The sequence below is a fragment of the Mustelus asterias genome, chromosome 8 (assembly GCF_964213995.1).
Source record: "Mustelus asterias chromosome 8, sMusAst1.hap1.1, whole genome shotgun sequence".
NCBI classification, from domain to species: Eukaryota; Metazoa; Chordata; class Chondrichthyes; order Carcharhiniformes; family Triakidae; genus Mustelus; species Mustelus asterias.
The window spans coordinates 24545256-24564120 of NC_135808.1; the positions used below are offsets into that span (position 1 = coordinate 24545256).

The 18865-nt window shown below is 46.8% G+C and overlaps 3 protein-coding genes across 4 annotated transcripts in view; all 3 read right to left on the minus strand.

Annotated features, from left to right (window-relative positions):
- The window catches only part of LOC144496919 (class I histocompatibility antigen, F10 alpha chain-like), a 39445-nt gene extending 22509 nt beyond the window's left edge, over window positions 1-16936 (minus strand). For both annotated transcript variants that reach the window (XM_078217537.1, XM_078217539.1), the window contains exon 1: window positions 14887-16936. In XM_078217537.1, coding sequence (XP_078073663.1) covers window positions 14887-15139 — 253 coding nt within the window. In that variant the 5' untranslated portion in view covers window positions 15140-16936. The remainder of the gene's footprint in view (window positions 1-14886) is intronic.
- LOC144496932 (class I histocompatibility antigen, F10 alpha chain-like) overlaps window positions 1-18865 on the minus strand; it is a 126365-nt gene that overhangs the window by 83021 nt on the left and 24479 nt on the right. The window lies entirely within an intron of this gene.
- On the minus strand, window positions 10294-18007 carry LOC144496952 (BOLA class I histocompatibility antigen, alpha chain BL3-7-like). Its single transcript, XM_078217588.1, has 3 exons — window positions 17859-18007; window positions 17117-17381; window positions 10294-11788 (listed from the first exon to the last, which is right to left on the minus strand). Exons 1-3 carry the CDS (start codon window positions 17920-17922, stop codon window positions 11734-11736), a joined length of 384 nt encoding a protein of 127 aa, XP_078073714.1. The 5' UTR covers window positions 17923-18007; the 3' UTR covers window positions 10294-11733.

The window sequence follows — 18865 nt, forward strand, 5'->3', positions numbered from 1 at the left end:
TGAGGATTAATATCTAACCCTGGCACTTCCAACTCACAACTCATCACCCACAGAAATCACTGCACACAGAGGGACCAGCACGATCAGCACCTCTGTGATGTTGTCCCTCAGTGTGTGAGCTGTGTCCTGTATTAATACTGTCCCTCTCAGTGTGTGAGCTGTGTCCTGTATTAATACTGTCCCTGTCAGTCTGTGAGCTGTGTCCTGTACTGATACTGTCCCTCTCAGTGTGTGAGCTGTGTCCTGTACTGATACTGTCCCTCTCAGTGTGTGAGCTGTGTCCTGTATTGATACTGTCCCTCTCAGCGTGTGAGCTGTGTCCTGTACTGATACTGTCCCTCTCAGTGTGTGAGCTGTGTCCTGTACTGATACTGTCCCTCTCAGTGTGTGAGCTGTGTCCTGTATTGATACTGTCCCTCTCAGCGTGTGAGCTGTGTCCTGTACTGATACTGTCTCTCTCAGTCTGTGAGCTGTGTCCTGTACTGATACTGTCCCTCTCAGTGTGTGAGCTGTGTCCTGTACTGATACTGTCCCTCTCAGCGTGTGAGCTGTGTCCTGTACTGATACTGTCCCTGTCAGTCTGTGAGCTGTGTCCTGTACTGATACTGTCCCTCTCAGTGTGTGAGCTGTGTCCTGTACTGATACTGTCCCTCTCAGTGTGTGAGCTGTGTCCTGTACTGATACTGTCCCTCTCAGTGTGTGAGCTGTGTCCTGTACTGATACTGTCCCTCTCAGTGTGTGAGCTGTGTCCTGTACTGATACTGTCCCTCTCAGTGTGTGAGCTGTGTCCTGTACCTGATACTGTCCCTCTCAGTCTGTGAGCTGTGTCCTGTACTGATACTGTCCCTCTCAGTGTGTGAGCTGTGTCCTGTACCTGATACTGTCCCTCTCAGTCTGTGAGCTGTGTCCTGTACTGATACTGTCCCTCTCAGTCTGTGAGCTGTGTCCTGTACTGATACTGTCCCTCTCAGTGTGTGAGCTGTGTCCTGTACTGATACTGTCTCTCTCAGTGTGTGAGCTGTGTCCTGTACTGATACTGTCCCTCTCAGCATGTGAGCTGTGTCCTGTACTGATCCTGTCCCTCTCAGTGTGTGAGCTGTGTCCTGTACTGATACTGTCCCTCTCAGTGTGTGAGCTGTGTCCTGTACTGATACTGTCCCTCTCAGTCTGTGAGCTGTGTCCTGTACTGATACTGTCCCTCTCAGTGTGTGAGCTGTGTCCTGTACCTGATACTGTCCCTCTCAGTCTGTGAGCTGTGTCCTGTACTGATACTGTCCCTCTCAGTCTGTGAGCTGTGTCTTGTACTGATACTGTCCCTCTCAGAGTGAGCTGTGTCTTGTACTGATACTGTCCCTCTCAGTGTGTGAGCTGTGTCTTGTACTGATACTGTCCCTCTCAGAGTGTCTGTACTGATACTGTCTTCAGTGTGTGAGCTGTGTCTTGTCAGCGTGTGAGCTTGTGTCTTGTTACTGATACTGTCCCTCTCAGTGTGTGAGCTGTGGTCTTGTACTGATACTGTCCCTCTCAGTGTGTCTTGTACTGATACTGTCCCTCTCAGTGTGTGAGCTGTGTCTTGTACTGATACTGTCCCTCTCAGTCTGTGAGCTGTGTCCTGTACTGATACTGTCCCTCTCAGCGTGTGAGCTGTGTCCTGTACTGATACTGTCCCTCTCAGCGTGTGAGCTGTGTCCTGTACTGATACTGTCCCTCTCAGCGTGTGAGCTGTGTCCTGTACTGATACTGTCCCTCTCAGTCTGTGAGCTGTGTCCTGTACTGATACTGTCCCTCTCAGCGTGTGAGCTGTGTCCTGTACTGATACTGTCCCTCTCAGTGTGTGAGCTGTGTCCTGTACTGATACTGTCCCTCTCAGTCTGAGCTGTGTCCTGTACTGATACTGTCCCTCTCAGTCTGTGAGCTGTGTCCTGTACTGATACTGTCCCTCTCAGTGTGTGAGCTGTGTCTTGTACCTGATACTGTCCCTCTCAGTCTGTGAGCTGTGTCCTGTACTGATACTGTCCCTCTCAGTGTGTGAGCTGTGTCTTGTACTGATACTGTCCCTCTCAGTGTGTGAGCTGTGTCCTGTATTAATACTGTCCCTCTCAGTGTGTGAGCTGTGTCCTGTATTAATACTGTCCCTCTCAGTGTGTGAGCTGTGTCTTGTACTGATACTGTCCCTCTCAGTGTGTGAGCTGTGTCCTGTACTGATACTGTCCCTCTCAGTGTGTGAGCTGTGTCCTGTACTGATACTGTCCCTCTCAGTGTGTGAGCTGTGTCCTGTACTGATACTGTCCCTCTCAGTGTGTGAGCTGTGTCCTGTAATGATACTGTCCCTCTCAGTCTGTGAGCTGTGTCTTGTACTGATACTGTCCCTCTCAGTCTGTGAGCTGTGTCCTGTATTAATACTGTCCCTCTCAGTGTGTGAGCTGTGTCCTGTATTAATACTGTCCCTCTCAGTGTGTGAGCTGTGTCTTGTACTGATACTGTCCCTCTCAGTGTGTGAGCTGTGTCCTGTACTGATACTGTCCCTCTCAGTGTGTGAGCTGTGTCCTGTACTGATACTGTCCCTCTCAGTGTGTGAGCTGTGTCCTGTACTGATACTGTCCCTCTCAGTGTGTGAGCTGTGTCCTGTAATGATACTGTCCCTCTCAGTCTGTGAGCTGTGTCTTGTACTGATACTGTCCCTCTCAGTCTGTGAGCTGTGTCCTGTACTGATATTGTCCCTCTCAGTGTGTGAGCTGTGTCTTGTATTGATACTGTCCCTCTCAGTGTGTGAGCTGTGTCTTGTACTGATACTGTCCCTCTCAGTGTGTGAGCTGTGTCCTGTACTGATACTGTCCCTCTCAGTGTGTGAGCTGTGTCCTGTATTAATACTGTCCCTCTCAGTGTGTGAGCTGTGTCCTGCACTGATACTGTCCCTCTCAGTGTGTGAGCTGTGTCTTGTACTGATACTGTCCCTCTCAGTGTGTGAGCTGTGTCCTGTACTGATACTGTCCCTCTCAGTGTGTGAGCTGTGTCTTGTACTGATACTGTCCCTCTCAGTGTGTGAGCTGTGTCCTGTACTGATACTGTCCCTCTCAGTCCAAGAGCTGTGTCCTGTATTAATACTGTCCCTCTCAGTGTGTGAGCTGTGTCCTGTACTGATACTGTCCCTCTCAGTCTGTGAGCTGTGTCCTGTACTGATACTGTCCCTCTCAGTGTGTGAGCTGTGTCCTGTACCTGATGGTGTCCCTCTCAGCGTGTGAGCTGTGTCCTGTACCTGATACTGTCCCTCTCAGTCTGTGAGCTGTGTCCTGTACTGATACTGTCCCTCTCAGTGTGTGAGCTGTGTCCTGTACTGATACAGTCCCTCTCAGTGTGTGAGCTGTGTCCTGTACCTGATGGTGTCCCTCTCAGCGTGTGAGCTGTGTCCTGTACCTGATGGTGTCCCTCTCAGTGTGTGAGCTGTGTCCTGTACCTGATACTGTCCCTCTCAGTGTATGAGCTCTGTGCTGTACTTGATTTGAAAAAGTGATTAGCTGATCAGGCAGAGTGAAATTGAAAGGAAAAATGGTGCACAAAGAAACAGTATTTGGAGATTCGATGCTTGGATCAGCGTCGGGAAATTGGAATGTTTGGGAGAAAGTCGAAAGGAAGAAACAAATAGTGCGAGATCACGGAGATGTGAGACCAAAGATTAGATTATTGAATCAGGATGAAGAAATGGATCTCGCTGCTTTTCAGAAATGGGCCGTTGATGTCTGGTTGGTGGAATATCAGAAGTAGGTTAGAAAAAAGAAATTAAACACTGTCGCTGCAAGAGTGGATCAGAGGTTGGGAATTTGGTGGAGAGTAACTCAGCTCCTCGGCAAAAGTGCTATTTAGGAAGTCGGTGCAGACTCGATGGGCCGAATGGCCTCCTTCTGCACTACAAGGATTCCATGGTTGAGTTTATTCAGACAACAACTGAAGAGAGGGAGAATTCCGTGTTGAAGTTGGAAGATTCTGGGTGAACTGAGGCAGTTTGATGCTGTTGTCCGGATTGTAACCGCGGGGAGACAGACCTGGGGCAATGCCATTGAGATGATGGAAAATGAGCTGCGGGATTGACTGTTGTCGGAAAGAGAGAAAGTTAAAATAAGTTTCAAATCAAAACAGTGACTGAAGCGGATCCTCGGCTTCCGGGTGGGAAAAATTAAACAGGAAAATTCCAGTGAAATAGAAATTAAAGTGAGTGAGTGAAAGGAAATTCAGATTGTGTCCCCAGAATCGAGAAAATAAAACAAGTTGCACTTTTTAGGTTGAGAAAGTTTGTAGAAGTTTTGGAATTGAAACACACACTATTGGAAACTCCGCCCTCTGTTGTTTCAATGTAACAATCTTCAATGTTTCCTTTTCTGTTATTTGTGAAACGCGGTTCTCCCTTAATTTCAATAACAGACATTAGTGAAGTGAGAAGATGTGATGGAATTTATTTTATCCCCTTTTAAAAGGCACGTGCTACATTTGTCAGGTTGAAAAGATCCAGAGTGAAACTTGAAGTGCTGTGAGAAAGAATTGTGTGGACAGATGTGTGTGTGTAAACTTCCTGTTAGTGAATGAGGAAAGGCTGTGTGAATGCTCTGCATTGCTGTTCCTTCAGACCGGCTCCAACTCTGATGTGTTTTCCTGAAAATGGTTCGGTCTTAAAGAGGATAACAGTTTAAAAGTTTTGAAATTGGAAGCTTGTTACCGGCTACAATGAAACTCTGTTGAAACTGGTGAAGCATGTGGATTTCTAATCCAGATACAAATTCACATCTGTCAGAGTGGAGTCGTTTTTTAAGCTTTGACGGTGTAATTTCGAATTGAGGAGCTGAATTTAAGGTGATTGTTGATGGATTATTCTTGTGTTTAAAATAGCCATAAAAATCACCCTGGGGAACAATTGGGACTTTATCTTCTGATCTATTTTGCTCCAAGGTTTTTATTCGGAAATATCCAGTTTGAAATGGTGAATCCACAAGACTTGAAGAAATATCTTTGTTCTGCTGAAACCGCCATTACTCTGAGAACATTGTAACCCAGTCTCTTTTTGAAATCACAGTGACAGTGAATTCCTTCACCAAACGTGTTCTGATTTAGAATTAACCCATTCAGCTCCGAGCAGGATGAGCCTTTTCTGTTTTATAAACTCACACACATCCGCACAGGTAACAATTGTGTCCAAAACTGCAAAGTGTAACAATATTTCCAACAGTGACAAGAATTGGAAACTTAGCTGCAGATACCAATTTGTACAAAGACTTTGATATTTCAAAGATATTTGTGATTTGCCAAGACAGAGTGCTTGGGAATGGGAGATCTTGACTTGAGCACACTATCCAATGGAGTTTTTGTTTCAGTATTTTATCAGTGTCACAAGTTGGCTTACATTAACACTGCAATTAAGTTCGTATGAAAATCCCCTAGTCGCCACACTCAGGCACCTGTTGCTGAGGGAGAATTTAGCATGGTCAATGCACCTCACCAGCACATCTTTTGGTCTGTGGGAGGAAACCCACACAGACACGGGCAGAACGTGCAGACTCCACACAGGCAGTGACCCAAGCCGGGAATCGAACCTGGGTCTTTGGTGCTGCCCCATTGCACTCACTTAAAGAAACATGAAAAAAGGGCAGAAGAAATTAGAATTCACAAATTCATCACATGTGAATTAATATTTTAAAATGCTGAAGGAGAAATTTGCTGGGATTTAAAATACACTTTCGCTCCTTTCTATGAATGTTCAGAAGTAAACTATACATGGGGCTTTCTCAATTTGAGATGATTTGAAAAATGTATCATTTAATCTTCTGCTGAAGTAATGAGATGTCACCGAAGATAAGGAGCAAACATGTTAGTGCCAGAAATCAAATTCAATGTCAAAAAATTATATTTGACTGTCAACATTATCCAGGGCTCCCAGTTGAGATAGGATGAAAAATAATGGGATGTTTGTCCGAGGAGAGTGATTGAGAGAGAGATGTAGTGTTAGGAAACATACACACTGCACACATATTAGCATCATCATGGGTGTAATCTGGTATTGAGATATATTTCACAGAAGGAAAAATGGTTTAGACTGGTAATTTGCTGACTTACTCTTGGTGATGTTTGTGCCCTTGTATAGAGGAAGGTTTCTAACAGCTAATAAGATTTTTAGACAGAATGCGTTCTCTCAAAAGCAGAACACTAGTAAGGAGTTAAATGATTCTTACAACAAGCTGACAAGAATCGTTCACACATATGTGAATGCAGGAACAGAATCAAACAAGTAGTTATGATTTTAAAACATATATATTGATATTTTCGACGTATCTTAAATGTATTATTCACATCAGCCAAAGCGAGCTCCCGCAAGGTATGATGGCAAAGGCAAATATTTTAAAACTAAAGGCCTGGGAACCTAATAATTAGAAAAATTCATATCAGAAAGTTTCATAACTCAAACAATATTATGAATAAGGTTCAGTCACTGTCCACAGAATAGATATGTTCCTAGACATGGGATCACATGTCTAGCCATCTTGGCAGTGAGCTGGTGGGAACATCCACTTTGACCTCTCCAGTAGTGTCTACCATAACCTGGCAACAGTGAAGTAGCTTTAGCCAAGAAGAGAGTGAGCATCCGGTTTTAATGGACAAATGGGATACCATTATTCTGGAAGGCACAATGCAGTTGGCTGAGGTACTTGACAGAGATTTATATTGATGTGTATATACTAAATGTAATTGATTTTAATGTCAGGTGGGAATGATTGATAAGAAAAAACTATAATTGATCTGTTTTTGATTGTATATGCCAGATCTATTGAAGAGGTTTTGTCACTCTGCAACAGAGCTACTGAATCCTTTGGTGGTCTCCAGGCAGCTGCTTGTTTTTCTTTTAAATAAATGTTCTGTCTTTATACAGAGATATCTGCCTCGTGAGTTTTGCATTGTCGATAGTTTAAGATTGCACCGGTCATCTTGAAATACCCCACAACACCTTGTCCATGATAGTTTGGTATAAAATGACAATTGATAGGCTGGTCATTATGAAAGGCCATGGGACCATGCAGTGGGGTGTAAGCAAAGACCCCACAACAGGACCCCTGTCTCCCCTTCCCTGCCACTCCCCCCCTCCCCATTGTCCAGAAATAATGTTGGGATCCGAATGCGAGAGTGACTGGATGAGTGTCATTCTGTTACGTGTGAAGTAGGAACTATACGGTCAGTGAGGAGAAGCTTCAGTCTGAGTGAGACAGAGACCAAAGGAGTAAATTTGGGAATGTGGTTCCAAGTGGAAATTTAACTCGGAAATCTTTTGCACGTTCAGTTTTCGAGTAAAGGTCAAATTCTGAACTAAAACCAGCAGCCTTCAAGTAAGTTAAATAGCCTAGCTGCCCCGGGCTGTCTGTCGGTGTGTATCTTCTGTGAAAACCATTGTTGGAAGGTGAAAACAGAAGTAGAAGTCAGCAAGCACACCCACAGTACCCCTGCAATGGCCAGTTTACAGACTCAACTCACAGCCTTACAGGCCACACCACTACTCTCCGAACAGGCGGCACAGGGACACATCCACAGGCTGCACTGCACATTTGGCCAAATCTAGAGAGATCTCCCCAGCAGACACCCCATCTCCTGGGTCTGGGCAGCACGATGGCGCAGTGGTTAGCACTGCTGCCCCACAGCGCCAGGGACCTGGATTCAATCCCCGGCTTGGGCAACTGTCTGTGCCGAGTCTGCACGTTCTCCCCGTGTCTGCGTGGGTTTTCTCCGGGTGCTCTGGTTTCTTCCCACATTCCAAAAGTTGTGCTGTTGAGGTGCATTAGAAATGCTAAATTCTCCCTCAGTGTAACTGAACAGGCACTGGAGGATTTTCACAGTAACCTTCATTGCAACGTTAACGTAAGTCTACTTGTGACACTAATAAATAAACTGGAAACTTTAACTTTTGTTCAGCACCCTCTCCCCCCCGCACCGCCCCCCCCCCCCCCCCCGCCCCCCCCCCCTCACCCCAACCATGTGCAAACCCCAAGGCAGCTCTGTCGAAGAGGATGCAGCAGTGGGGCAAGGCTACAGTGATACAGATAAAATGGGTACATGAACATTGCACAGTCTTCACCTCGATCCTGCTGGGTCATTTCCAAAGGCATTTAAGAGACAACCACATTGCTGTGGGTCTGGAGTCACATGTAGGGCAGACCAGGTAAGGACAGCAGATTTCCTTCCTTCAAGGACATTAGTGAACAAGATGGGTTTTTACAACAGTCGGCAATGGCTTCGTGGTCATCATTAGACTTTATTTTTTATTGAGTTCAATTTCCATCCTCTACCATAATGGGATTCAACCCAGATTCCCAGAGCTTTATCCTGTGTCTCTGGATTCCTATCCAGTGACAATACCTCGACACTGCCAGCAGCCCAAACTCCATGTGGAAGTACCGGGCATGTATCACACAGCTTGATGTGTGGTGGGATTATCAAAATCAGGAATCATTGTGATCCAGCTATAGAGATGTGCAAAGAACAGATTTAATCTTCACTAATAATCCTGTGTGGTAATTTTTTTCGAAAGTCCATATACAGAGATCCACCAAATGTTCCCATCACCGTCTGTTACCATCGCTTGATGTGCATTTCTGACCTTGCAAAGGTCCTTCTGCTGTGAGAGCTGAGAGGACTGTCACTCAGCCTCTGCTGTTCTCAGCCAGCCTCTCTGGCCCAAACACAGCACCCCGTCCCCAGCTACTGTGGGGACCAGTGGCCGACCGTGACCCTCTTGCCTGCTTGCGCCGATCTACTCTCGCAACTTGCCCCACCTGCTCAGACAGATCGACTTCGCGACACCCCCTCCCACCACAATAGCCAGCCCGAACCCCCCCTCCCCTGCCATGGCCAGCCTGGAGCATGCCCCTCCCTCCCCCACTGATCACTGTGGCACAGTGCACAGAGGTTCCCCCCAGCCCACTAGCACCAATCGGCTGCCCTGGCCTGGCCCCTCCCCAATAGGCCTGCCCCCTCAGGCCCCACCTTCGTAGCATAGCCTGATACCCAGTTGGCAATGCCAGGGTGCTAGACTGGCACTGCCCAAGGGGCACCCTCCCTGCCAGCTACCCCTGGCGGAGAGCCACAAGGCCTCTATTTCTACCAGCGAGGCCGTTACATCTGGTCCCCATTGGTGGGGGCCAGCTGTGATTCTCGCTGGAGAGAATCTCTCCCGGTGAGGCCACAGAGGAAAGTGAACACAGACGATAACGTCCCAGGCTCGTGAACTCAATGCAAAAGATATGTAAATTTTATTTAAATGATTTATTCAGCCTTGCACCGGAAATGGATGCGAAGCTGACCTTGCCGGATGTCTGGTGTGGGTAAGATCGCAACAGGGGAGAAATCGGGCGTGAACCTGATTTCTCAACTTGCTCACAATATTACCGACTCACCCCGACCATCAGCCAGTGGGGCACAAAGGGAAGATCACCTCCCTCGACAGGATAAACAGAGTGAAAGTGTTAATGATCATACAGAATCTGCTATGAGAAAAACCACTGGCCTCTATTAAAGCTTCCCAGATAAGCGTCAAGGCCGAGACACAAGGAAGGAAAGCCTAGAATAGAGGTTCATTTATTAACAAAGGCTATTAGACTGAAAGAGTTCATTAAATTAGACATCTGGACATGGGAGAGGTATTTGATATCTACAAACCCAGACTCAAGCTAGGATGTTACAGATAACTTGTAACAACATGAATTCATAGAATCCCTACAGTGCAGAATGAGGCCATTTGGCCCATCGAGTCTGCACCGACCACAATCCCACCAGGCCCTATTGCTGTAACCCCACATATTTATCCTGCTAATCCCCCTGACACGAGGGTCAATTTATCATGGCAATCAACCTAACCCGCATCTTTGGACTGTGGGCGGAAACCGGAGCACCCGGAGGAAACCCACACAGGCACAGGGAGAATGTGCAAACTCCACACAGACAGTGACCCGAGGCCGGAATTGAACCCTGGTCCTTGGTGCTGTGAGGCAGCAGTGCTAACCACTGTGCCACCGTGCTGCCCCACTGTGCCACCTCTATTAGGTCAGCTAACATGATTAAATCTTCATGCTCATTGGATATTATAATTGTTATAATCCAGGTCAGAAACTCCAAGGTATTTTATGAAGTCAGCCTGAACCATAAGTTTTACACTTTGAATTTGGCTGGGGGAAGCATGAGATGTTTCACTTCAGCTATAATTTAAATGACCCGCTAGGGAGCTTTAATCAAACAAAGTTTATTTAAGAATACAGTTAACAAATAGAATGAAAATGTGCAATAACCTTTACTATTACAAACAAGAAAAAACACAACCATGATATTGTATAAACCTTAACAACGAAATACACTGTTCCAATACAACAAACATCCTTATAAACATACACCTGCCTCAGGTTTAGCACAGAAAATAAGAATACTCACGCGGTTTTGCAGCTCAGCAATGCCTGCTGTGAATTAGTCCTTTGGATAGAATTGAAACTCTGGTGTCTCAGGCTTGTAACTTCCAGTAGACATTGAGGTAGAGATAAAGCCACTGCTGGCCTCTAACTATTAACCAGCAAACCACTGACAGCAAGGTTTTCACTCCAGGAAGGCAAGAAAAACTGCTTCCAACAGAGCAGAATTTCTAATAACAGGGAGAGAGGCACGGAAATACCGCCTTTCAGTCTGAAGTCCAAACACCTTCCAACTAAAAAAGCAGCCAGCAGCCCAAACCACAAGTGAAATAACTCTTGTCACCTGACCTATCAATCATTCTTCCCTCTAACAATTGAAAAGGGTTGTAAACTCGTAAAGCTCCAGGACATCACAGTAGGCCCAGATTAAAAATAAACAAAACCCCATTTAAGCAGCAATAAAAGGACACCTAAGCACACAAGTTGGCAACAATGAAAAAAACACAGCTGCCTACAAACTGCAGAAAACATGATTTAAATAATACATTTCTTAAAGGCACAGTAATGTCACATAATTAAACAGGCATGCAACGGTGGTGATTGGTGTTTAACATTTGTATCATATGCATGTTGTAACCTGAATCAATAATTGTGAGTGGATAGAGATAACTCCCATACCTTGATTGGTATGTTGGTTACTCGTAATCATATCTGAAAGTATAACTGCTTGTGCAATTCTGAATTCTGTACTCTGGCTGCCTTTCTGGGATCCTTGCGATATAGCTTGCATATCAAACAGATGTGTGACTTGGTTTGGCTACATCAAGGGAAAAAAGTTGTAACAACTTGAGAAGGCTGATCACCAAAAATCCCCACAACACAGGGCAGATCAGAGTAGCTTAAACAGACAGAGCAATGCCTGAGAGCCCATCACCTCTAGAATCTGCACAGGGTAAACTAGGCAGATCAGAATAGCTTAAACAGTGCAGCTCCTGATACAGCAATGCCTGACAACCCATAACCTCTAGAATCAGTGCAGGGTAAACAATGAATCGCCTGATGAAGGAGCAGCGATACAAAAGCTCGTGATCCCAAATAAACCTCTTGGACTTTAACTTGGTGTTGTGAGACTTCTTACTCCAGAATCTGTGCAGGGTAAACAGGTCAGATCAGAACAGCTTCAAAAGTGCAGCTCCAGATAGAGCAATTCCTGACAAACTATTGCCACAGTTCCGTTCACAGAGAGTCACATATGCAGTGTTTAAATCAGTCAGTCGCTGTCATTTCAATTAAATCTTCCCAGATGCTCTCATCCACTCTGCCGCTGATCTCGGGGCTGGTGTCCCTGGATTACAAACCGGACACTGAGGATGAGAAAGAAATACATCGCTATAGAGTGAGGCAATCCCAGCAGAAGTGGAACACCCCCAACAAAACCCCTCAGATCCACCCAACTCCCACATATACCAGAAGCAAAATCCATCAGAACCCTAACACCTAATACTGCAGAAACCTGGAATCGTACAGAGAGTGTAGGGGTGAAATTAAAAGGGAAACCAGGAAAGTAAAGTGAGAGGATGAAAAATGCTGCCAAGAAAATATCAAGAAACCTCCAAGGATGTTCTCTAAGTACATGAAGAGAAAAGGAGAAGGAAAGGGTAGAGTCTGTTGGAGACCAATAAGATTGTCCGTGTGAGAGGGTGGAGAATGTGGTGAGATTGTGAATAAATACATTGCCGCTGTCTTTGGGAAACAGGGAGCAATGCTGACATTGCACTTAAAGAAGAAGAGTGTGAATTACTGCATCAGATAAACATTGTAACAGAGAATGGATTAACAGATTTTAGAGTTTTGAAAGTCGATAAATCTCCTGGTTAAAAGAAGCAAGGGAGGACATTCAAGAGGCTCTGATCATCAGAATCATCCCTTCCGGGCTACAGGAGTGTGGAAGAAGATTAAAGGACTACCAACATTACACCATGGATTGAAAAGGGAAGAAAAGGTAACCTGAGTAATTATACACCAGTTAGTGTAACTTCGGTGGTGGGAAAATTATTGGAATCAATTTTGAGGAACGGTGCACACCTTCATTTAGACTAAACTGATTTAAAATTTGGAAGAGGTAAGAAGGAGGGTTGATGAGGGCAGTGGGGTGGACGTGGTCAAGAGAGATTTTAATAATGCTTTAGACAAGGTCCCACACGGCGGGCTGGTCAGAAATGTAAAAATCATTGAGATCCAACACACATTGGCAAATCAGACCCCAAATAGCTCAGTGGCAGGAAGCAAAGGGTTAAGGGGTTTTAGTGACTGCAAGGCTGTTACCAGTGGGGGTTTCAAAGGACCCAGCTCTCACGCCTTTGCTTTTTGTAGTTTATATTAATTAATTAGATTCAAATGTAGGGGGAATGATAAAGAAGTTTAGAGATGTACAAATATTGTCCGTGTGGGTGACAGTGAGGAGGAAAACTTCAGACTGCAGGAAGATAGAGATGGTCTGGGCAGTTGGGAAGAACAGTGGAAAATGGAATTCAATCCGGAGCACTGAGAGGTGATGGATTTTGGGAGGATTAACAAGGCAACGGGATTCCCCGATAAATGGGAGGATAATGAGTAATGTGGAGGAACAGAAGGACCCAGGAGTGTATGTCCCCAGATTGGGAAAGGTATCAGGTCAGGACAGGTTAATAACATGTTTAGGAAGATATATAACATGTTCTCCTTTATTAGCCAAGACACAGAACAGAGAGGTTTTGCGAGAACTGTAAACAACATCAGACAGACGAGAGCTGAAGCATTGCAAACAGTCTGGTCAGCACATTACACAAAAGATGTGATTGTATTGGAGAGAATGCAGCGGAGATTGTTTAATGTGGACAGGACTGGAGAATGTTCACTGTGAGGAAAGAACGGATAGGCTGGAATAGGATTCTGTCGAACAGAGGAGGCCGAGGGGAGATTTAATTGAGGTGGATATAATTATGAGGAGCCATGGTAAATAGAGATAACACATTTACCCAAGCACAAGGGTCAAAAACCAAGGGGCACAGGTTTAAAGTAATTGGTAGAAAGATCAGGGTGGAAATGAGGAAAGAGTTTTTCACCCAGAGGGTGCGAGGGACCCGGGACTCACTGTCTGAAAGGATGGTAGAGGCAGAAACTCTCACCACATTGAGTCAATTCTTGGATGTCGAGTTGAAGAGCTGTGATCTACAGAGCTGCAGACCGAGTACAGGAAGGTGAGATTAGGCTGGAGAGCTCTTCATTAACAGGAAGGGATATGATGGGCTGAATGGCCTCACTCTCGATCATAAATTTTCTGCCATTCAACATTCCATCCACACAACACCAGTTAAACCCATCAGAGCCCCAAACACAGCTAAACCCATCAGACCCCCAAACACCAGCTAAACCCATCAGACCCCCAAACACCACCAAAAGCCATCAGAGCCCCAAACACCAGCTAAACCCATCAGCGCTCCAAACACCAGCTAAACTCATCAGACCCCCAAACACCAGCAAAACCCATCAGACCCCCAAACACAAGCTAAACCCATCAGACCCCCAAACACCATCAAAACCCATCAGACCCCCAAACGCCAGCTAAACCCATCAGAGCCCCAGACACCAGCTAAACCCATCAGAGCCCCAAACAACACCAAAAGCCATCAGAGCCCCAAACACCAGCTAAACCCATCAGGCCCCCAAACACCAGCTAAACCCATCAGCGCTCCAAACACCAGCTAAAGTCATCAGACCCCCAAACACCAGCAAAACCGATCAGACCCCCAAACACTAGCGAAACCCATCAGACCCCCAAACAGCAGCAAAACCCATCAGGCCCCCAAACACCAGCTAAACCCATCAGCGTTCCAAACACCAGCTAAACCCATCAGTCCCCCAAACACCAGCTAAACCCATCAGACCCCTAAACACCAGCAAAACCCATCAGACCCCCAAACACCAGCTAAACCCATCAGAGCCCCAAACACCAGCTAAACCCATCAGACCCCCAAACACCAGCTAAACCCTAAACACCAGCTAAACCCATCAGAGCCCCAAACACCAGCTAAACCGCGAAGATCCACTCTGTACCCCAAACATTCAGCGAAAGATCAGAACCATCACAAAACACGATTGATGTTAAATCCTGTGGGAATGACAGACCCCAATGGCCAAATTCAGGGAAAACTCTGGGAATTCTGTCTTCCTTAAGGAAATTGAGCCCTCCCCCCCGCACCCTCTCCCCTCCCCCCCAGCACCCTCCCCCCCGCACCCTCCCACCTCACCCCCACCCCCCGCACCCTCCCCCCCTCACTCCCCCGCACCCTCCCCCCCAGCACCCTCTCCCCCTCACTCACCGACTCTCACATCCCCCCTCATTCACCGACTCTCACTCCCCCCTCACTCACCGACTCTCACTCCCCCCTCACTCACTGACTCTCACTCCCCCCTCGCTCACCGACTCTCAGTAATTTTTGTCCGTACTCCAGATATTTCCTCAGCCACTCGATACACTCCACCTCCAGGTAACGTTTCCATCGCTGGTTAATGACCGTGCTGCCCTCCCACTTTTGTTTGATGATCTCTCCCCAAGGGACGGGGGTCACCCACACCAGAAGATCCTTATCAAAACTGATGAAATCTAGTCCGTCCCACCCGTACTGGTTGAATCCAGTCGTATTCCCATCATCACTCAGGTCACAGCCGGTCATCAGCTGGTGTATGTGGATCCCGGTGGATTAGAAAGATAACCTGCCAATCAGGGCCAGTCCCAATAAAAGCCGCACTCACCATGAACCCATCCAAACAGATCCGTTCCCACTGGAGGTCCAGCCACCACACACACACACACACACACACAGCCAATCTGGCCCAATCCAACTGGAGGCAAAGCCACCAAACACACACAATCAGATTCAGTCGACCAACAGACCTTACAGAGCTCATGCACAACCTCAGTTAATCAGCCCCCAGTCCCAGATCCTGATCCGCTCCCAGTTTCTCCCACTCTGACCCAGACGCCCCGCATCCTGAGAGAGAGGCTGAGTGCTGGGAGAGTGAAGACTCACAAAGAACAAAGAACAATACAGCACAGGAACAGGCCCTTCGACCCGCCAAGCCCGTGCCGTTCCCTGGTCCAAACTAGACCATTCTTTTGTATCCCTCCATTCCCACTCCGTTCATATGGCTGTCTAGATAAGTCTTAAACGTTCCCCAGTGTGTCCGCCTCCACCACCTTGCCTGGCAGCGCATTCCAGGCCCCCGCCACCCTCTGTGTAAAATATGTCCTTCTGATATCTGTGTTAAACCTCCCCCCCCGCCTTCACCTTGAACCTATGACCCCTCGTGAACGTCACCACCGACCTGGGGAAAACCTTCCCACCGTTCACCCTATCTATGCCTTTCATAATTTTATACACCTCTATTAAGTCTCCCCTCATCCTCCATCTTTCCAGGGAGAACAACCCCAGTTTACCCAATCTCTCCTCATAACTAAGCCCCTCCATACCAGGCAACATCCTGGTAAACCTCCTCTGTACTCTCTCCAAAGTCCCCACGTCCTTCTGGTAGTGTGGCGACCAGAACTGGACGCAGTATTCCAAATGCGGCCGAACCAACGTTCTATACATCTGCAACATCAGACCCCAACTTTTATACTCTATGCCCCATCCTATAAAGGCAAGCATGCCATATGCCTTCTTCACCACCTTCTTCACCTGTGACGTCACCTTCAAGGATCTGTGGACTTGCACACCCAGGTCCCTCTGCGTATCTACACCCTTTATGGTTCTGCCATTTATTATATAGCTCCTCCCTACATTATTTCTACCAAAATGCATCTCTTCGCATTTATCAGGATTGAACTCCATCTGCCATCTCTTTGCCCAAATTTCCAGCCTATCTATATCCTTCTGTAGCTTCTGACAATGCTCCTCACTATCTGCAAGTCCTGCCAATTTTGTGTCGTCCACAAACTTACTGATCACCCCAGTTACACCTTCTTCCAGATCGTTTATATGAATCACAAACAGCAGAGGTCCCCATACAGAGCCCTGCGGAACACCACTAGTCACAGCCGGAAAAAGACCCTTCCACTACCACCCTCTGTCTTCTGTGACCAAGCCAGTTCTCCACCCATCTAGCCACCGCCCCCTTTATCCCATGAGATCCCACCTTTTTCACCCGCCTACCATGAGGGACTTTGTCAAACGCTTTACCAAAGTCCATATAGACCACATCCACGGCCCTTCCCTCGTCAACCATTCTGGTCACTTCTTCCAAAAACTCCACCAGGTTAGTGAGGCATGACCTCCCTCTCACAAAACCATGCTGACTATCGTTAATGAGTTTATTCCTTTCTAAATGCGCATACATCCTATCTCTAAGAATCTTCTCCAACAACTTCCCCACCACGGACGTCAAGCTCACCGGCCTATAATTATCCGGGTTATCCTTCCTACCCTTCTTAAATAATGGGACCACATTAGCTATCCTCCAATCCTCTGGGACCTCACCTGCGTCCAGTGACGAGACAAAGATTTGCGTCAGAGGCCCAGCGATTTCATCTCTTGTCTCCCTGAGCAGCCTTGGATAGATTCCATCAGGCCCTGGGGATTTGTCAGTCTTTATATTCTCTAACAAACCTAACACTTTCTCCCTTGTAATGGAGATTTTCTCCAACGGTTCACCTCCTGACTGGTTGGTTGGTTCGATACATGAGGGTCTGAATATTATCTTTGAGACATCGTGCCCCCTCCTGTGTGAGCTTCTTCTTCTGTTCCCAGGACTCAAGCCCCTCACTCTCCACCATCCACTGCTCCCGGGGGATCAGCTCCCTCCGATCGCTGTCGTACACAACAAACGGGACACCGTCCACATAACCGACAGCCACAAACTCCGGGAAACCTGGAATTGGAGTCATTCCCGTGAGGAAACACCGGAGAGAGTGAGACCCTGAAATATGGAGAGAAAGAATTCAGGATAGACACCCTAAAAACACCAACACCCTCACACACACACACACACACACACACACACACACACACACACACACACACACACACACACACAGAGATCAGGGCATGAACCCCAAAACACTGATTCCAAACTGAGAGCAAGACCTCCACCCATGCCCCTGTACCCAGCCTGGCATTGCCCCTCTCACACCCCATCACTCACTGACCCAAGGTTAATGCCCCAGTGCCCAGCCTGGCACTGCCCCTCTCACACCCCATCACTCACTGACCCAGGGTTAATGCCCCAGTACCCAGCCTGGCATTGCCCCTCTCACACCCCATCACTCACTGACCCAGGGTTAATGCCCCAGTACCCAGCCTGGCATTGCCCCTCTCACACCCCATCACTCACTGACCCAGGGTTAATGCCCCAGTACCCAGCCTGGCATTGCCCCTCTCACACCCCATCACTCACCTGCAGACACCTCTCCACACAGAAGGACCAGCTCTATCAGTCCAATCATTGCTGCTTCCCTCATGTTGAGAGAAACATTTGGAGGAAACTCTTTTTCAAAGAAAGGCCATTTTCTCAACTCACTCCTTCTGTCTTTTCCTGTTTACACTGAGCCTCAATCTGATTGGACCCGAAATAGGACTGGACCAATCAGAATAAAGAGATTCAGTGAGTCATCAGTCTCCGGCAGAATAGACACAAACAGGTTGAGAAACTGCCTCAATGTTGAGAACTGTCCAATCAGATAAATACAGCTGCTGACATCATCAGTTGCCGGGTGGAATCAGCTGAAAGGAGTTTGATACAGTGACAGAGGGAAGGACATTAAGAACAGCAGCAGGTCTGAGCGAACCATTCAGTGAGATCACTGCTGATCTGGACCCCAGTTTCTGACTATAAACCATATCCTCAGATATCATTACCCAATAAAAATCTGTCACTCTGAGATTGAAAAGCTCCAATTGTTAACTTTTTATTGTGGAGAGACTGGATGTGGATTCCACACTGCTGAATTATTTTAACATTATAAACAGATCGATCAGATCACCCATCAACATTCTAAAAGCTGGGGAATAAAAAACCCTTTTATTTAACCTCCTTTTATTATTCTGGTGATCAGAACTGCACCCCCTCCAAGACCAATCTCTCCTTCCTGAGGTGTGGTGTCCAGAACTGAACACAGTGACTCCGAAAGTGTCTGACCAAGACTCTGTTAAACTGAAGCTTCACTTCCATCACTTTATATACCAGCCCCCTCCAGATAAAGTTCAATGTGCCCTTAGAGAGAATGGTGAAATGGGCAGATACAAATACAATGCAGAGAAGCGTTTTAAGTGATGCAGTTTGAAGGGAAGAAGATAAACAGGTAATCTAAACTGAATGGGACGGCGATAAAGGGATTGTGGGAACAGAGAGACCTGAGTGAGTATGAGGCTGGCAGGAAGGTGTGATGAGGCTGTGAAAGAAGC